This window comes from Sparus aurata, chromosome 1 (genome assembly GCF_900880675.1).
Source record: "Sparus aurata chromosome 1, fSpaAur1.1, whole genome shotgun sequence".
NCBI lineage: Eukaryota > Metazoa > Chordata > Actinopteri > Spariformes > Sparidae > Sparus > Sparus aurata.
In genome coordinates this window covers 32,936,294-32,954,129 of record NC_044187.1, presented here as the reverse complement: position 1 = coordinate 32,954,129, position 17,836 = coordinate 32,936,294, and the positions used below count along the sequence as shown (strand labels likewise).

The following is a 17,836-nucleotide window of genomic DNA, read 5'->3' as shown; positions in this document are numbered from 1 at the left end:
ACACACTTGTGCTGCTAACCACCCCATCATTGGTTTTCTAAGGTAGAGGGGTTGTGTTGTCATTGATTTCTCTGCAGCAAGAACTCAAGGCATAGCATTAGTCTCCTAGGACAAACACACACTCGCTCACATGCACATGGAGAAATGTGGAACATATCAATACACCGGGTCAATAATCTGGGATATCTCATCTGTTTAAAGAAGCATCTGTTTTTTGCCACAGGATGGATGGAAGGAAGGATAGAAAGTCAGAGGCACGGAGAAGAGGAATGAGATGCAGGGATATCCCTCCTTCCTTCCATAGTGTGTTCTTCTCTTCCTTTCCTCCCGAGGCTCGCAGAAAAGCAGAAATAGAGAGGGAAATCAAAAGAAAGAGACGTTACTGGCGCACTGGTGGCATTACCTTCACCGTTGGTCCCTGTAGATTTCCCTATCACTCACTAACACCAGTACGGCACAGTTAAACACTTACACGCTCAGTGAGTCATTCCGCGCACTCCTTTACTCCCCCTGCCCCCCCTCTTTCTCTCGCTTGCTTTCTCTCTTTTCCTCTAACTGTCTGAGGTCTAAATCCCTCCATACTCAGCGACTTAACCCCTCTCTTTCATTTCGCCCCCTTCTCTCGTGCTCGGATCTGCCAGTAACCATTAGCTGCAGCTTGTCTGTGTGTGTGAATGTGTGTGTATGTGATCAGTAAACTAATGCTTTGTCGAGTACCACGTTCCCGGCACGTGGCGCACCTCACTGCCAGAGTTAAACGCAAGAACTGCAAATGAGATCTCAGCATAGGCAGAAAAACACACATGGCCTCTTAACCATTTGTCTTACCCTGTCGCTCTCACACACATGCAAAAATAAAGCCATATGTATGTTATATGAACCCATCCGCAGACATATACACAAGTATAGTTGTGCACAAGAAGGAATGACCTTCATTCCAGACCTGCAAAGTCCCAGAATGTTATGACCATACATGTTCATGCACTGAAGATTATTTTATGTACTGAAACAAACACGCTTCTCAATTCCTCATTAACATGAACATGCAACCACCTTAGCTAAATACTGCCATCGTGGTAGTACGACATGGGTTTTTTGACCAATGTCTTTTCATGTAAAAGAAGCAAATAGTGATTCCGGAGAAGTTTGCCCAAGATGGATGCCTTGCCAATCTCAACGGTTTGTCCTCATTCTGAAATGTCAAAAGTGACTCTAAAACAGTCCATTCTTACATTATTTCTTTGCTGAGTTATCAGTATAAGAATATCGAATGCACATGTTAGCTTGCTTTGTAAACTAACATTAGCGAGCTGGGAAAATTGAATAGTCAGCTGAGACAGAGTTTTAGTAAAATGTTAGTTAGCTAACATGTATTAGCCATAGCTAATGAATTTTGCTACCAACAGGTGTCATTTCAGAACACAAAGTCCGTAGTAAATTATTTCAAATGAGAAGCCTGCTTTGTCTACCTACAGTCGAGGACCCATTGTTTAAAATGATGTATAGTTTTGAGTGGGACACCTGCTAGCTATTGTGTACTGCATTTGTGCTGTGCCAGAACGGTCCGCTTGACAGGAGGAGCAACAATCATAGGTTAGGGTCTGTTGTTACCCTTAAGAATATCACCACATTACCTAACACTTCACAAAAAAAGAAAAGAAAAACAAGGATACCTGTAAACCTTCCCAAACATCCACCCACTACAGGGTGGATAATAGACCTGAGCCAGACAGGATGAGCCAACTTCGGAGAAAAATTAAGACATGATGTCTAGGTTGAGGTCAGGTTCAGTCACATGGGCTGGGCTTACCTACTTGACATGGAGCCTCAAGTTCTTTCTAATAAAAATATTAAGTAAAGATAAACAATAATGGTGGACCTAATTAACAATTGCGTGACGTGGTGGTTACAAAAATACTGTGTTCTAGTTTACGATAACTGCCTCGGGCTCAGATCAGGTTTGGACAAAAGACAAAAGCCTTTCGAGGTCAGTTACTGCTCCGTTGGACTTGGGTCAGATTCGGACAGAAATACTTGAACATACACACATTTTCTTTCCTTGTGAGTAGCAGTTATTAAAAAAGCTCAGTGTCTATAGATGACTCCCCCTCATTGATGTGCCAGTGTGTGCATTATCTGCAGTGGTGAGAGCCTAAGTGAGGCTTTTTAATTGTTAGTTTATGTAAAAGCTGCTCAATGCATGGGTAAACAGACGTCACAAGTTTATCCCCGAAGGGTTTGCTCTCTCTTTTCCTCCCTCTCTCCTTCTCTCACTTGATGGAGTGGTTTCACATAACTTGAGACCCACATCGCTGCCACCTCCTCTCCCCCTCCGTCCGCCACCGTTCATGCGTCCGTCCGCGCTCCTCCCCCCCCCCCCCAGCCCTACCTTCGTCGTTCCATCTCTCTTTTCTTTCCTGCCTTGCCTTCCTTCTATCTTCCTCCCCCCCTCCTCTCTCCTCTGGTCCCTCCCACCCGGGCCATCAGGGTAGTGTGAATCCTTTGGTAAACGTCTGTTGCCTTGCAGAGCTTGTCAGTAAAGCCAGAGCTAATTAGCAGAATCACAGAATAATTAGTTTTTCTTCTTGTCGTTTAATTCCCCTGTCACCCCACCCCTCTCCTCCCACCTTGTTGAAGTTTTTCAGCTGTCAACAGTCAACACCGTCACTGAGCGATAAGAAGTTTCTACATTTCTTTACCTTCTGCACCATCTAAATCTCTCGCCGTCTCTTGATTTCTCTCTCTGAATGTCTCGATACGTCTCTTCTCTTCTCCCCTCTCTGCCTCTTTCTACATCTCACAGTGCCTGTTTCCCTTCTACATCTGTCTCCTCTCTCCCCGTGGAGTGTTTTCCCGCCCACACCTTTTTCTCTATTGAGGTTTCTCTTGCCGTTGTTGACTTAAACACATGGTCGAGCTTGTTTTCTCACTCCGTGCCTTCCTCCCACTCTGCTTCTATCTTCCCCTCCCTCTTCGCTCTCCATCTCCTGTTTGTCCCTATAGCCAGTGTTTGTTTACACATCTATTTCTCCCTCTGGTTCGGCCGACGGTCCACTCCTTCAAAAATGAGTTCCCCTATATATCCCCTCCTCCCTCCCTCTCTCTTCATCTCCTCGGGGTGACGGTCTGCTCCCTTCCTTTATCAACAGCTTTCCCTCCATCCCTCCTTGTGTCATTCCTCCACCCGCCCTTCACTCGGTTTTCTCCCTCCCTCTCAACCACTCCTTGATTGGTCTTGTTTTGTAGAAATGATAAGGCGGCGGGAGGAAGGGTCTGTGGTCACAGCCAAGGTAATTGGCTCTTTACAGCTCAGTTTTGTGTGGAGAGCTCTCCGGTTTATTCTGGCTTAGCTGCCTCACTACCACAGCCCCACAACGTTGTATCATGCAGCGAGGGTCTGCCATTACCTACACAGGTAGACTTTCAAAGGAGTAAATTGTTAGTGTAAATGAACAGATGGATGCTCTTTGGTGAGCAATGCTGCTTCTACAGTCATACTTCGTGAATTACGCATGCTGTGCACTGTATACTGCATTTTGTACTAGTATTATAAAAGTCAAAGCTGCAGTAATCAATATCAGCATTAGATGAAGTGTTTATGTGTGATATAAACTGGGTTTGCAAGTAGTGACAAACCCACAGGCAATATCACCAGACTCTTCAGTTCCTCTCACGCATGGAGCATTTAGCCTCTTTTAGCTCATTATTTTGGTTTTGCAGCCCACAAAACTTGCCGTTTTGGCAGCAAAAAAGCTCTGACTTACCAAATGTAAGCCAATCTTGGAGCTCATAGGCTATAATCTGATGATGAATTGGCCTCTGAAGGCAAAAGCCAGTGTGTCAGGGCTTCCAGTTTGACAGTGGATATCTGGGCTGTCATTGCTGACAGTTTAATAGCAACCTGTGATGCGAGAATCGAGTCGGAGTTGAGACACGACATCTACGACTGGATTGTTTCTCAAGTAGAATGCAGATAGATAAAAAATAAAAGATAACAGTCTGCTAAATTCTTGTCAGACAATAGCATGTTGGTAACAGTATTGTATTTTGGTCAATGTGTTCTGCCTGTTTGTTCTCCAAATGGACTCAAACTCTCAAACATGATTGATCAGTGCTTCTCTGAATACAAACCGACTACAAGCAGAAACCAGAACATTACCAGTATCAAAATCTCATCCCTTGTTCCAAGATTCTGCATTTATGTGCGGGTATCTGTTGATGGAGATTATACGCTACCTGCTCCGCCCCAGACAAAGTTAGCAACTGGCTATAGCATGGGCATCTTGTCTCGGTTTACAAGATTTTGGATCGGATCTAATTATCCTTGGGGCTATCCTCTACTGATTATGGCTGTCCCGTTATTTTAGATCAAGCCCCTTTTATTCAGTTTTTTATTCGTACTAGGCAGGCTTGGTTAGATTTTTCTGTGCATCTGTCTTTATTTTCCACTCTGCCTGGATTAGAATGCAGTAGAAGATAATGAATAGTAAATCAATAAATGTCCGGTGGTTGAAATGATGTTTGAACTACAATAAATAGGGTCATAGAGTTAGATGGAAGCCTGCTATTTGTTTGAACTATTTTTTTCATTACCAGACTATGAAGAAAACCTCCAGCCTCAGTAAATGTGCTTGCGCGCTGTTTGACGGCACCCCGTGGCACTGGTGAATAACGGGGGAGCACGATGGATCCCAGCTTTAGAGATTATTGAAACAATATATTAGCTCTCCTCTCAGCATCTTCAGTCTGCACACACTGCATGCATCGGCACACACGATCACATAGTGCTTTTGTTCAGTCTGCCACTGTACACCTCTCTCTCTCCCTCTGTCTGTCTTTCTCTCTCGCTCTCTGTCCATCTGTTCTGCTGAGTCGTGAGATCAGGAGAGGGTCCATACATCACCTCTCCACCTCCCTTGGGACAGCGCAGTGGAGGAGGGGAGGTAAGGAGTGGGGAGAGATCAGCCTGGTGCTCTCTCTCTCTCTCTCTCTCTCTCTCCCTCTTTCTCTCTCTCTCTCTCCCTCTTTCACACACACACGCAAACCCCCTCATCACCAGCAGCAGCTGTTAGCAATGACGGCAAATTGTTTTTCCTACGCCTATTTGTGGTACACTACTGATTGGAAGGTCCTTTTTGTCTCGTGCTTGTGTGCACAGTCACGTGTGTGTGTCCGTGTGTGTGTGTTTGTGTATGCGTGTGTCCGTGTGTGTGTGTGTGTGTGTGTGTGTGTGTGTACGCCTGTGGTACGTGTGTGTGTCTGTGTGCATGAGTTGGATTAGCGCTCTAGCTACATTAGGAAGAGACTGAGACCAACACTTAGTTTAATGGAATTTCCATTCTCTACTTTTTGAGAACATGGTATTATCTGACGACGGATCGACACACACTCATCGAGAGTCACAGAGACGGGGAGAGGAGTGATAAAGAGACAGAAAGAGAAAGTGAGAGACGAGGAACGCAATGGATGGGAACAGAGTGTGTGATTGATGAAGGGAGGGGTATCACCAAACAAGCAGAGAGAAAGAGACAAACAGAACGAAATAGAGAGAATTTAGAGAAAGACACAGTAATGCACCGAAGGTGGGAGGGAGGGAGGCAGACAGAGAGAGAGATGAGTAGAATGCAATAATGTGATAAAGCAGCTGAGGAATGGAGGTTTTTCTACACTCCGACGCTTTTAGTCCCATTTCTACTTTTTACGGCAGATTTCATCATATTACCAAAGGCCATTTTGGCTCTATTGTGGATAATAGGCTGCTGTGGAATTATTGCAGATGCTGGCTTAGATAATGGTCATTCTCTCTCTTTCTCTGTCTCCATATCTCTCCCCCTCGCTCTGTCTCCCCTGCGCAATAGAGGGAGGGGTAAGGCAGAGGAGGTAAAGGAGGAGAGAGATTAATGGCATACAAAGATGGGCAGAGTTGGGGGCGATGGAGATAGCTGAAGGTGCGGCACATAGAAAGGCAGCTAAATGTGTAAGACAAAAGGAAGAAGGGAAAGGTTGTGTACTCCAGATAGCGCTTGTGTGCATGCTCAGACTGATTTGTGAATGTTTGTTTCTAGTGTAATACAATAAGTGGATAAGTAAATTGGATTTGTTCATCATTATATCTCTACTCCAGAGCCAATAAACCAAGCAGAATCCTGCAGTAGATATATTCTGAAGACCGGCAATATGTTTAAAAGAACAACAACAGGTCACTGGTGAAAGGTCAGCTTCTTTGCTGATTTTATTCTACACTGTTTCTATGACTTGGAAAAGAAGAGTAGAGCCAGTCAATTGATTAGTCCATCAAAAGAAAATTGATCTGCAAATATTTGGGAACACTGGAAGTCCTCAAATGTTGGAAAACATTGTTTTTCCTGGTCTTATATTAAAAGAGATTTAAAGGAGACATATTGTGCTCATTTTCAGGTTCAGGATTTTATTTTGGGTCACTAGGTCTCTTTAAGCCCTATATTAAACACTGAAAACACAAATAAAAAGCATAATGTGTCTTTAATATTTCTGGAAGTTTAATTATTGGTCAGACAAAACATGTAATTTAAAGATGTCACCTTTAGCAGGAATTTTAGATGGAAATGTTCATAGTTTTTACAAAGTTTTATACATCAAATGATTAATCAGTAATGAAGCACTAATTGTGAGCAGTGGGTGACTGGTTCAATCCAACAAATTAGCTATAGAAGCCATTGCAGAGCTGGTACGACGAGCTGATTCATCCATCAGTCATTCAACGGACAAATCATTATAATTGACCGTCTCATTGTTGCCATTGTCCATTCTCACATGTGAATATATCATGGTTTTCTCAGTCTTTTATGATACTTAAGATATTTTGATTTTGGACTGAGTGCTAGACAGCAATTTGAAGACGGCGTTGTTGTCCTGTCGATAGATCAGAGAATACTTAGTCGTTAAATTAGGAGAACTTGTTGCATTCACTTTTTCAACTGTATAAAGACAACTTGACTAATCAAAAAAGTGAGAAATTAACTAATTAATCATTATAATAATCATTAGTTGGAGCCCAGATCAATTCCTTGATCCTTGAGTCTTTGTGTAGTTAGTCAAATGAGAAGCAGCTGGTGCTGTAGATGGGAATATGTTGAGACGGGAGGCGACAGTATGATTATAGTGAGCCCTCTCTAGGAGTGTAATAAAACCGTTGACAGTATAGTGTGTGTCTATATATACAGTATGTAGTGTAACCACTCAGCTCCACGAGACCGTCTCACTGGAATATGGTCTGATAGAGGGGAAAGGTGGGGGGGGTGGTTGGAAGGGTGGAGAAATCAAGATGGAGGTAGGGCAAAGAGGAGATGATGTGAAGAAAAGAGAGGAGGGGGGAGGGAAAAGGAGGAGAGACACACCGCCTGAAGAAACACAGGAAGAGAGAGATGGAAAGACTGAGGAGGAATGGCAGAGGGATGGAGGGAAGGGGGAGCCTACTGCCCCGAGACTACGGCAGAGAGAGAAAAAGAGTGAGGAGAGAGGGAGAGAGCAAAAGAGTGATAGCCTTACAGCAGCACCTAATGGCTTCTCTGGGGAGAGGGAGGGAGGGAGTGGAGAGGAGGAGAGGGCATAATGAGGGGCTATGACAGAGGCAGAGATAGATTTAGAGAGGTAGATGGAGGGAGAGACAAAGAGAGGTGGAGGTTATACGACCGTTTGGTAAAGATGGAGTCAAAGAAAATGGGAGGAGAGTGTGAAAAAGAGGAAAATGGTAAATTGTGGAAGGCAAGGGGTGCAGGATGATTCCGATTCCGGCGTTAAACGAGCAACAGCAAAATAAAGCTGGACGAGGGTGATGCAGAGAAACAAATGTGAAACAGGTAGAAACCAAATAAAAGCAGGGGGTGAATTCAGATGGAGGAGGAGGTGGAGAGAGGAGCTCTTGAATGAAGGAGGCAGGCGAGAAGAGGAAGGATCAGTCCTCGGGTGAACAAAGAAGGAAGGAATAAGGGAAAGATGGATGGAGAGGGAAGGGTGGACGGCGAACAGGGGAGGAAGGGCGGGCGAGGGCTGGAGGAGCAGCTCGATGGAGGGATGTGAAAAGAGATAGAAAATAAGGGAGGGATTTGAAGAACATAGAGATGAATGAGAGAACAGTGGAGGAGGAAAGGGACTGAATGAGACGAGGAAGGGAAAGAGGGATAGATTGAGTGAGGGAGTGAAAAGAAAAGAACGCATGGTGAGACGGTGAAGGAGGAAATTGAAGAGGAGGCTGTTCAGAGAGATGGAGGATGGCTGGATGGATTAAAAGGCAGTTTACTGTCATAACTGGAGAAAGAGAGGAAGAGGGGGAGGATGGACAGATGAGTGGGACGTATCCTAACCCCCGTTAACAGCCGTGTTATAGCACTGATCGCAGCTGTGAATAATTCAAACCCTCTAGTTGGGAATTCTCTCCGGGAAGAGCCCGAATATGATAACCTCTCACACACACACTCATCACGCTGTTTGATTTCCTCTCTCTCTCTCTGTTTATTGCTACTTCAAGCTACAAGCTTTGTATATTATCCGCCATACACATAGAGTATATCTGTGCACGTACGCACAGTAGTAATAAAGAGAGACGGAGAGAGAGAAAGAGAGGAGAAAGAGCAGTCCACCTGCTGTGGCTCCTGGTTGTCACTCAGACGTATACCATTCTCAGCCGCCATGATTAGATTACAGTCTCCCTCCCTCCCTCTCTGTCTCTCTCTCTACTACACACTCACACTATTCTCCCTTATTTTAAAATACACACATTTCAATCACTCACTCACACGCTCTCCCAGACGTGGCCTCACTCCCGTGTGCGCACGTGTGTCTTTAAGGTCTCCATGACGACCGTTTCCAGGGTGATTTACTATAGCACCTGGTCCCTCTCAGGGTGGTACACTCGTCTGCTCGCCACCATCACTCCCCGGCCACCAGTGATCTCATCCCTTTGCTCCGCTCACACTCCCTCCTCCTCCTCCCCGCCTGTCGTCATGAACATGATTTACTCCTGTCTTCTGTCCTCTTGCTGCTCATCATATTCCACTGTCTGTGACCGTTTATCCACCGTAGTAATAATGTTGAATAACGTTCATAAGGAGGAACTTGTGTGGAACCTAAGACCAAAGCAGACTCCTCAGGATAGCTGACAAACTACAGTGAGAAGTGGGGCTGGAACAATTTGTCCATCAATGACTGAAATAGAATTAATTCAGAATTTAGATATTTGATTGCTTATGAGTGAGTCTTTAAGTAATTAAATCGGGCAAAATGTCAAACATTTGCTATTACCAATTCTATATTATAGTACATTGAATCTTAGGGAGAGACCAATTATCTGGCCTGGCCGATTATCAGGGCTGATGCTTAGTGTCGAGTGTTAGCATGCTAACACTGCAGATTAGTGCTAAACAGCGCCTTTGTGGAAATTGGTTTTACAGGCATTTGGTCATGAAAATATTGTGAAAACTAGACTTTGATCTGATAATGGAGTCTAAAGGCATCACCAGTTCGTCAGCACTCAAAAATACAAATGACAACCTCATAGTGGTGTCCAAATCCAAGTTCTGGAATGACCGATATGCATTGCCATTCATTTAGCCACAATGTTAACATGGCTAAAACATGAACGCAGGTCTGTGAAATAACCTGTAGATTTCTGAGGTTGTTACCACATGCTGCCATCTTGAGTGTTGTAGAATCTACTAAATATTTTCGTGAAATGGAGGAGCCGGGGTGGAGTTGTGGTGAAGTCAGAATGGAGAAACCAACACTGTGAGTGTAGGCTTAGAAACCTACCAGTCGCAAGATATAATACTTTGATAATGGAACAGTGAATTGCAGTAAAGACAGGTTATCTGTGATATCTGTGCACAAGCCAACATTCCTGCATGCACAGAGAAGTAAAAGTCATTATAGGACTATTGAAGGACAAACATTGCAAATAGGTTTTGGCTGTAAATGTTATGATCTGCACCCTTATTCCTTAGAGTAAATATTAAATATAAACAGTTATATGAACTAGACAGGAAAAACATAACCAAAGTTTTCATTGGGTAAATCTTAATTTGAAGAATGTCAAGCCTCATGATTGCAAACAAGCGTGAAGTGATATACCCGGCTCTGTGCTGTCTGTGGGTGGCATCCTGTGTATGCAGAGAAATCCCTTGGTTAAGCACAGTGTCTCCAAACAGCATTCATGCTCCAGGGATTCATTTACTTAAATTGATCCACTCCTGCATGCCTACATGCATTTCACAGCATCCCTGCACAGTATCATGTTGGTTCAGTTCTGGTTAAAAGATGATCCCCAGAAAACCTGTTAACCTAGTCTGTTGTTTTTGGGGGTTTATTCATATACATATACATATATATACGTGTGTACGTGCGTGTGTGTGTGTGTGTAGATTCAGAAGATTCAGAAATAGGCCAGTTAGGGTTTAGAGCAGAGAGATGTTAAGAGATTAAACAGACCTCTGTGGGGAGCAAGACTCCTCTCCAGCAGTTTAAATATAACTCTCTTCGGGGAGAAATAGAGTAAGTGTGTGTGTGTGTGTGTGTGAGTGTGTTTGAGGGGGTGGGGTTAGGGTAGGTGGGTGGATGTGTTTTACACAAGTGGTGGCTAAGAAACAAATCGTTGGCTTCATACTTCCACCTGCCCTGTTTCCTTTTCATCTTTTCTGTGTGTGTGTGTGTGTGTGTGTGTGTGTGTGTGTGCGTGTGTGCGTGTGTGTGTGTGTGTGTGTGTGTGTGTGTGTGTGTGTGTGTGTGCTTGCGTGCGTGCTTGCTTGTGTGCGTGCGTGCATGTGTGTGTCAAAGTGATGTCTTCTTTACCTTTGGCGCAGTGGGGCTACTTAAATACGGTGAGGTCTGTCTCCGCCATCTGCTCGGGGTTAACGTGCATGTCTGTTTTGTAAGTGCAGGCATGCTTATGGTTGTGTCACTGCTGCATAATATTTATGTTTAAACCATGCACTCTAATACACGACACATGGATGGTTTTTTCTTCATTACAAATACTATATTTCTCAACTTACCATCTACCGTGGTAAGCAGAACGTGATTTAAAGTATATACTGACATAAGCCTGCCTTCCCATAGATGAGAACAGACCAGAAGAATCCTATCAAGCTGTGAAGACTTTTGAATGCTGTGTTTCTGTCACTACATCATAATGTTAATATCTGTGCAGAATCCAACTGGCAAATTTGAAAGTGCATTGTGATCCGAGACTCAATTGGGAGTCAAGAGCATCATAATGCCTGAGAATTTAGTCACTGTGGGCAAAATTGGGGATCTAATCTAATTTTGAACCATGAACTTTCCTGGGTTTAGTCCTGTTAGTTACAAAACTTCAATGCTCGGCCAATAGTTATACAGAAACATCGGGTGTCAATAGTATGCATACCAGGACAACTTAAATTAGTTGGTTAGTTAGCTCTGATAGTAACCCATCTCACTTATTCACTAAAGCTCTGAAGCGAGTTGACACACAGGGGCAGGTTATGGTTGAGTGTGATGCTTAAAGGACAATTCCAATACTCAGTTATTATCTACCCACCCCCATGTGGATGGAAAATCGACTTCAGTATTCTCCTAATTAGCTGGAGTAGATGGGGACGAAACAACAGAAAAAAACAAAAAAATAAAATGGCTGTATACAGCTCATCTGACACAATCCAAGTCTCCCAAAGCCCTGATTGGAAAAGACGTAATTTACACCCTTTTTAAAGCCAAAAACCTTCACTGTAGCTGCTAAGCTAAAAACGTTAGCACACAACCAATCTGAAGTGGCTGCACGAGCTCGACTGCACATTGAGGGTGTAAATTATGTTTTTTCAAATTACTGCAATGGACAAACTACATGTAGCCATTTTGTGTCTTCATGCAGTTGTACCTTCTAGATACTGAACATAGTTTGCAAGGATATGTTAAGCCTATTGCTAACAAATCTTTAACTGTGAATATAGTAAAAGTCTATTAGAAATCGTATATACTCTGAAATGAAGATATTGTATGCTTTTTACATGAACATACAATGTTATTTGTCTTACAAAAGCTTACAGAGTCGTTTTCAATGATGTCAAATGGTTAATTTACACTATGTTGTTAAGTTACTGTACTGTACTGTGTACGGTGCCTTTTTAATGAACTGTGTGCATTAATAAATGCCTTGATATTCATCTTTCTCATATCCTTCATACTGTACATCAATACTTTTCAACCTTATTCAGCCTGTAGCCCTTGAACAGGCACATTGTAGAACTCCCCTCTAGCAGCCTAACACTTTCCACAAGGCATCCAGTCACATTACTGCAAGTTTCTTTTGCAACATATTTGCATTTTCCTACGTATCTAAGTAATCACCAGCAGGGTCAGAGCGCAAGGTCAACCAGTATGAAGCTCAAGGACATTCAGACATTGATGAGCGCTGGCTGTGAATGAGGTCAAACCTGTGACCTTCAAGCCAGCCATGCTCTTCAGAGACGCAGCTTTAACACGTTGGCCAAACCATCAACTGCTGCAGCATCCACCGTTGCTCCAGGTGCGCTGCTCAGATGTACTTCCTGTTCCCTTTCTCAGTCCGATTGCGACGTAGTCTGCGTGCAAGTCTAATGAGGCATCTCCCTAATCCATCTAGCCCTCACTCTCTGTTCCCTCTCTTCCACTGCTCCTGCTCTCCTCTTCTTCGCACTCCCTCCCTTACTTCTCTCACACAAGTGGGTGACAGATGTGAGCCACTCTGGAGAGCACACAGACACCCAGCTCTCTGCTGCCAGGCGCCACTCCTCCGTGTGTGAGAGTGTGTGTGTGTCTGCGCGTCTGAGTGTGTTTACGCATGGTGTGCAGTTGTGTGTCTCTTAATGCCTTTGTGCATGAACTGTAAGGCATCATGTAGTGCTGTGGTCTCTCTGTATGTGTTTCTCCCCGGGTATTGAATGTGGTTGAATGCAATGTTGTTTTTCAATATTTGTCGGATCTCATAAATGAGAGCCTTACTCACCGTGTGGTGTCCGACAACTTTGTGGGAACCAAAATGCCGGACCCCATAATGAACATCATTAAATTTTTAGATTTTAGGGTGAAGATTTGAGTGCGGATAGTATGTTTGTGTGTGTGTGTGTGTGTTTCCTAGTTGAGTGCAGCCTTTAATCTCAATGCTGTGTGGTCACCACAGGAGCAGGTGGTTTTATCCCAACTGGAGTGTGTATGACCATACCAGTGTATGCGGATACACCTTTAAGCACACACACACAGATAATAGACATGTACAGTATTTCATAGTTCCATAGACATAGGAATGAAAAGGACAGTCTCTCCCCCACTCTCTCACTTGCAAACATGCACACACACACACATTTCCGCTCTCTTCACATGTAATGTAATCACCTGGGCTCTCCATGCTTCGTAACTCAATAAAGCCGACAACCTCCACCACACACACACACACACACACATCCTGCAGAACGACCTGTGATACATTCACCTCTACTTTCATTTCGACCTCCGTTCCTTTTTCCCCGCTTGGTCTATCTGCATCTCACAGTAGTTGTTGCCGCTTCAAACTCCAGCTTCTCTCAGCCTAACCATAGAGTCTCATTAGCCACTTGCAGAGTTTAAGGACTGACTCGAGCCGGTCCAAGGTGCCGTTCAGCGTCTGGGGAGCAGACAGAGAAACAGAGGCTCAGACACAGAGAGTTGGATCGACGTGGCTAAAACAGAAAATAGACAGACAGACTGTGAATGCTCTTTGTTACATTATTCAACAATATGAATGAGTGAGGACAGAGAGGACAGAGAGAATGGAAGATGGACTGATGAAAAGAGAAAGAAGAGGTTGAAGAAAGCCTGTAGGGTAACTGTGAGTGTGTGTACTGTATGTGTGACTAGGGTCTGCCTAGTGTTGTGGAGGGTGACCAGGCATGGCGGCCATAACCGCTCCTCCGAGCGCCATCTGCTCCTCGCCGCAGCAACTGTTGCCAGGGTACCTGCTCTCCTCTCTTCCCCTGTATCCCACCTTTTACTCCTCCTCTTTTTGCTCCTCACCTCCCATCTTTTCCTCCTGTTTCCTTCCTGATCTGCTCTCCTTTTCTTCTCGTTTTCATTCTGCCATCATAGCTTTCTTCTTCCCTCACACGTGTTGTTTTCTCTTCCTGTCAATTTATTCCCTTTCCTTTTTCATTCTAAAGAGGATACCTGCTCTCTATTCAATAAGCTTTATTGGCGTGACATTCAATTCGTTGTATATTAGCAACTCTTCAGTTTAGTACTAGTAACACTGAAATACTACCGATACTACTGCTAATTCATTAGCTCTTTTTTTAATCCTGTCCTCTATTTTTCTTTATTTGACTACACACAGTGTATATAAACTCATTCTGTCAGTTCTTCAGCTAACTGCTACACACACACCAGCTCCGCCAAAGTCTTGAATTCTCACAGACTTTTCCTCTCCTCCTTCCTTTGAAATCCATCTTTCTTCGGTTCCTTCCTGGCGATTGTGTGGACATGACTCAGGGCCCCCTGTCTACAGAGAGAGAGAGTGAGAGAAGCAGAGAACAAGTGGAGAAAGGAGTTTGATGGCGGGGTGTTTAGAGAGAAGGGAAGAAAAGAGGTAGAGTGAGTGGGGGAGAGGGAGAGATCGTAGATCAGAACCGTCATGATTGAGCCATCTGCTGAGAGGAGGCCAGTGAGACTCAAACACACATACATACACACATGCATGCTTAAAGATCACCACTGCCACCCGTTGGTCATTTTCTGACACTACGCCTCTGCTCCTTTCTTCCATCGTCTTACTGCCCTGCTGCCTGCCATCCGGTAAGAACATGCCAGGCAGAGATGAGACACGTAGCTCTGAACATCGATCAGTCTGGTCTGGCTGTCTGGTGAGCCAGTCTTAAGCAGCCGATTCGGTTTGCTCCATGGGGTTTTTTTGTGCTCTAATATATGAGGTTTATCTCCACCAAACTCCTTTCTAAGAAGAGCAGAGCCTCAGTGCGGATTATGAGGCTTTGGCTCTTTCAAAACATATTGAGTATAGCGATGTGTTACAGACTCTTGCCAATGTTACGATGCACTACTGTAATCCTGCTTTTGCTGTTTCATTCTTGCCCTGCAGTTAAATGTGATTTGTTGTACACTGTCTGTTCCTCTGTGCGGCTGTGGGTGGCTGTGTGTTGTTGAATTTTTATGTGTGCGAACACACTCTTTACCGGCCTGAATCGTTCTTTCCTCTCCTCTCAGGCCTTTCCACTCTCTTACTGTCAGACGGCCTAAACGATGTCCACTCTCATTCAGCTGTCTAACCTTTAATAGATTTATAAACGCTCCCCACCCATTGGCCAGAGCAGGCCATTTCATCCTATTAGAGATTAGCATACGGCTGAGTGGAGGAGGAAGTGCTCTTTATATGCTAATGAGGAGATAATGTAGGCAGCAAGGACCAACCAATGCCCCCGTTGGGAGGACTCGGGTTGGCCTGACGAGCTGAATCTTGAAGCAGTCCTGTCTTTATCTTGTTTTTCACTCGCGTTCACACACACCAGGACTGTGTCTCTGTGGGCTATTATACAACACAGTGGCTGACTATAGTATTATGTCTAAAACACACTGATCAAAGGTGTCACTGTAGATGCCAATAACGCTGGGGATGTACTGAGTACGCATTTTTTCTGTCCCTGACCTATTTGTGAAAAGAGTAGTAACAATGGCCCTGAAGTCGAGGTTTCCTGTGGTTTCAAATTATTTTGTTAAATGCAGAGCAAAAAAGCTACTTGTGCCGTTTTGTCCAGATTTACCCTTTAAAGGTGTTATAAGTAAGAAATGAGCACCTGTCTAATTTATACATAAAACAAATGGAACATATCATCAGAGTAAGGGCTAACTGTAGCTGCCATTAGCTGGTTAGCTCAATTAGCTGTGCATATATTGGTCCAAACTGGGAGCTCAGCGTAATGTCATAATGTCAAAACTGTTATTTCTTCACATTCTCTTGATGATTTTTATTACATTTTGTTCATTTGAATTTCTGAAAAAGTGGTCCAACATTTTGGGGAAATAAACTTATTAGCTCTGTGGCCAAGACTCAAATGAGAAACTCAATGGCACTTTCATATCTGTATGGTAAATCAGAAGCTGCTAATGTTTGGTTAGATTAGTTTAGCACAATGATTGGAAACAGGGAAATGGCAAGCCTGGCTCGGTCTGAAGATAATACAATTTGCCTAGCACATTTCAAGTGAATGTGTTATCTCTTTTGTTTAATCTATTCAAAAATCAAAGTGTTAAGTAAAGGTTTGTTGGACTGTTTCTCAACTGGGACCAGTTGCCAGGCAGCCAGTGGAGACTTCAGGAAGTTGTAGATATAATAAGATATAATCTGCAAGCTCTAGAGTTGCTGGTAAGTGGATTTTGTAACCTTTGGACAGAACCAGGCTAACTGCCTTCCCCTGTTTCCTTTATGCAAAGCTTAACTAGCCTGCTGCTGGCTATAAAGTTATACTAACAGACAGATGTAAGAGTTGTATCAATCCTCTCTGTGACAAGAAAGCAAATGGGAATATTTTCGAAAATGTCGAAATTGCTTATGGATATATGATTGACATGCTGCTCAACAGTCCATCTGACCAGGTGCCCCCTTCCTCTCTGTCTTCACAGGAGCAAGGTGTGGTGGGAATGTCACGGCCACCAGGCGCCATCCCACCTCCTCACCCTGCTGGTGGCGTGGCCTCAGGGGTGGGGCCCAACCAAGGGTCAGGTCCACCTCCAGGCTACGTGGGCAACCAGCAGCAGGCGGCCATGATGAAACAGATGATGGCGTTGGAGCAGGAGAAGAGGGTGCAAATGCACATGATGGAGCAGCAGAAGCAGCAGCTCTTCAGAGAGCAGAGACAACAGCAGCAGCAGCAGCTACTGGCCGAACAGGTGAGTCAGTGTGTTCATAGCACAAGATTGTGTGATGATGTGGTGAAAAAACGGCTGTATGATTCATCCATCATGCATTATATTATAATCCTTGTGTGTGTTTCAGTGTGTGCATTGTTTGTTCATACATTACTGTGTAATTGTCTCTGTCTGCAGCTCTAACAAGAGCGGCTCATCCTCTCCTCTTCCTTACTGCTGTCTGGTTGCATGTATAATTACCCTCAACCAGCCCCCTCTTCACTACTTCCTTTTCATCTCTGCATTGTGTGTGTGTGTGCATGTGTATGTGTGTGTTTTTGCCACATGCCGCCTGCTGTGATAATGTGGTGTTTTCTTTTTATTTCTCTCTCTGTGAGGGAATCAAGTGTTAAAGAGTTCTGAACTCTGAAGTCACCACCCACTATGTTGGTTTTAATTGGATCTGCAAAAACATACACAGACACACAAATATAGGTGTCTGAAAGGGAGCACGTCCTGTTGGGGATCGTTTATGTTGTTAACTGGATATCATACCTCCATTTAAATGAGCAACACCTCTGCCGCTTTCAAGCGCATGTTCAGAAGCCGCTTTTCATGCTGCAAGGACTCCAACTTGCTGCAAGTTAAGTTTTTCCCCTTAATCTTTTTAGAGTTTCAGGGCTGCCTTTGGTTTTCTGTTTAAACACTCACCAGTTAGGGTGCGCATTGTGTTGGAGAGCACCATGCAGACACTGTGCACAAATACAATCCTGAAAGAACACTTCTGCCCTACTTCTGCTATACCAAACAGCTGTTTGTTCTGCACCAAACATCTGTCTCACATCGAATGTACTAAACATGTCTTATGTACCAAACATCTGCCTCGTCTGCACCAAACATCTGTTTCACATCAGCTGTATCAAACATTTGCCTCCACTGAACTGAACACCTGCCTGATGTCTGC

The 17,836-nt window shown here is 44.0% G+C and overlaps 1 protein-coding gene across 1 annotated transcript in view; it reads left to right on the top strand.

Moving 5' to 3' along the window:
* maml3 (mastermind-like transcriptional coactivator 3) overlaps positions 1-17,836 on the top strand; it is a 112,923-nt gene that overhangs the window by 88,565 nt on the left and 6,522 nt on the right. Inside the window, exon 4 of the mRNA XM_030413425.1 lies at positions 16,648-16,914. Within this exon, the coding sequence (XP_030269285.1) occupies positions 16,648-16,914 (267 nt within the window). The remainder of the gene's footprint in view (positions 1-16,647; positions 16,915-17,836) is intronic.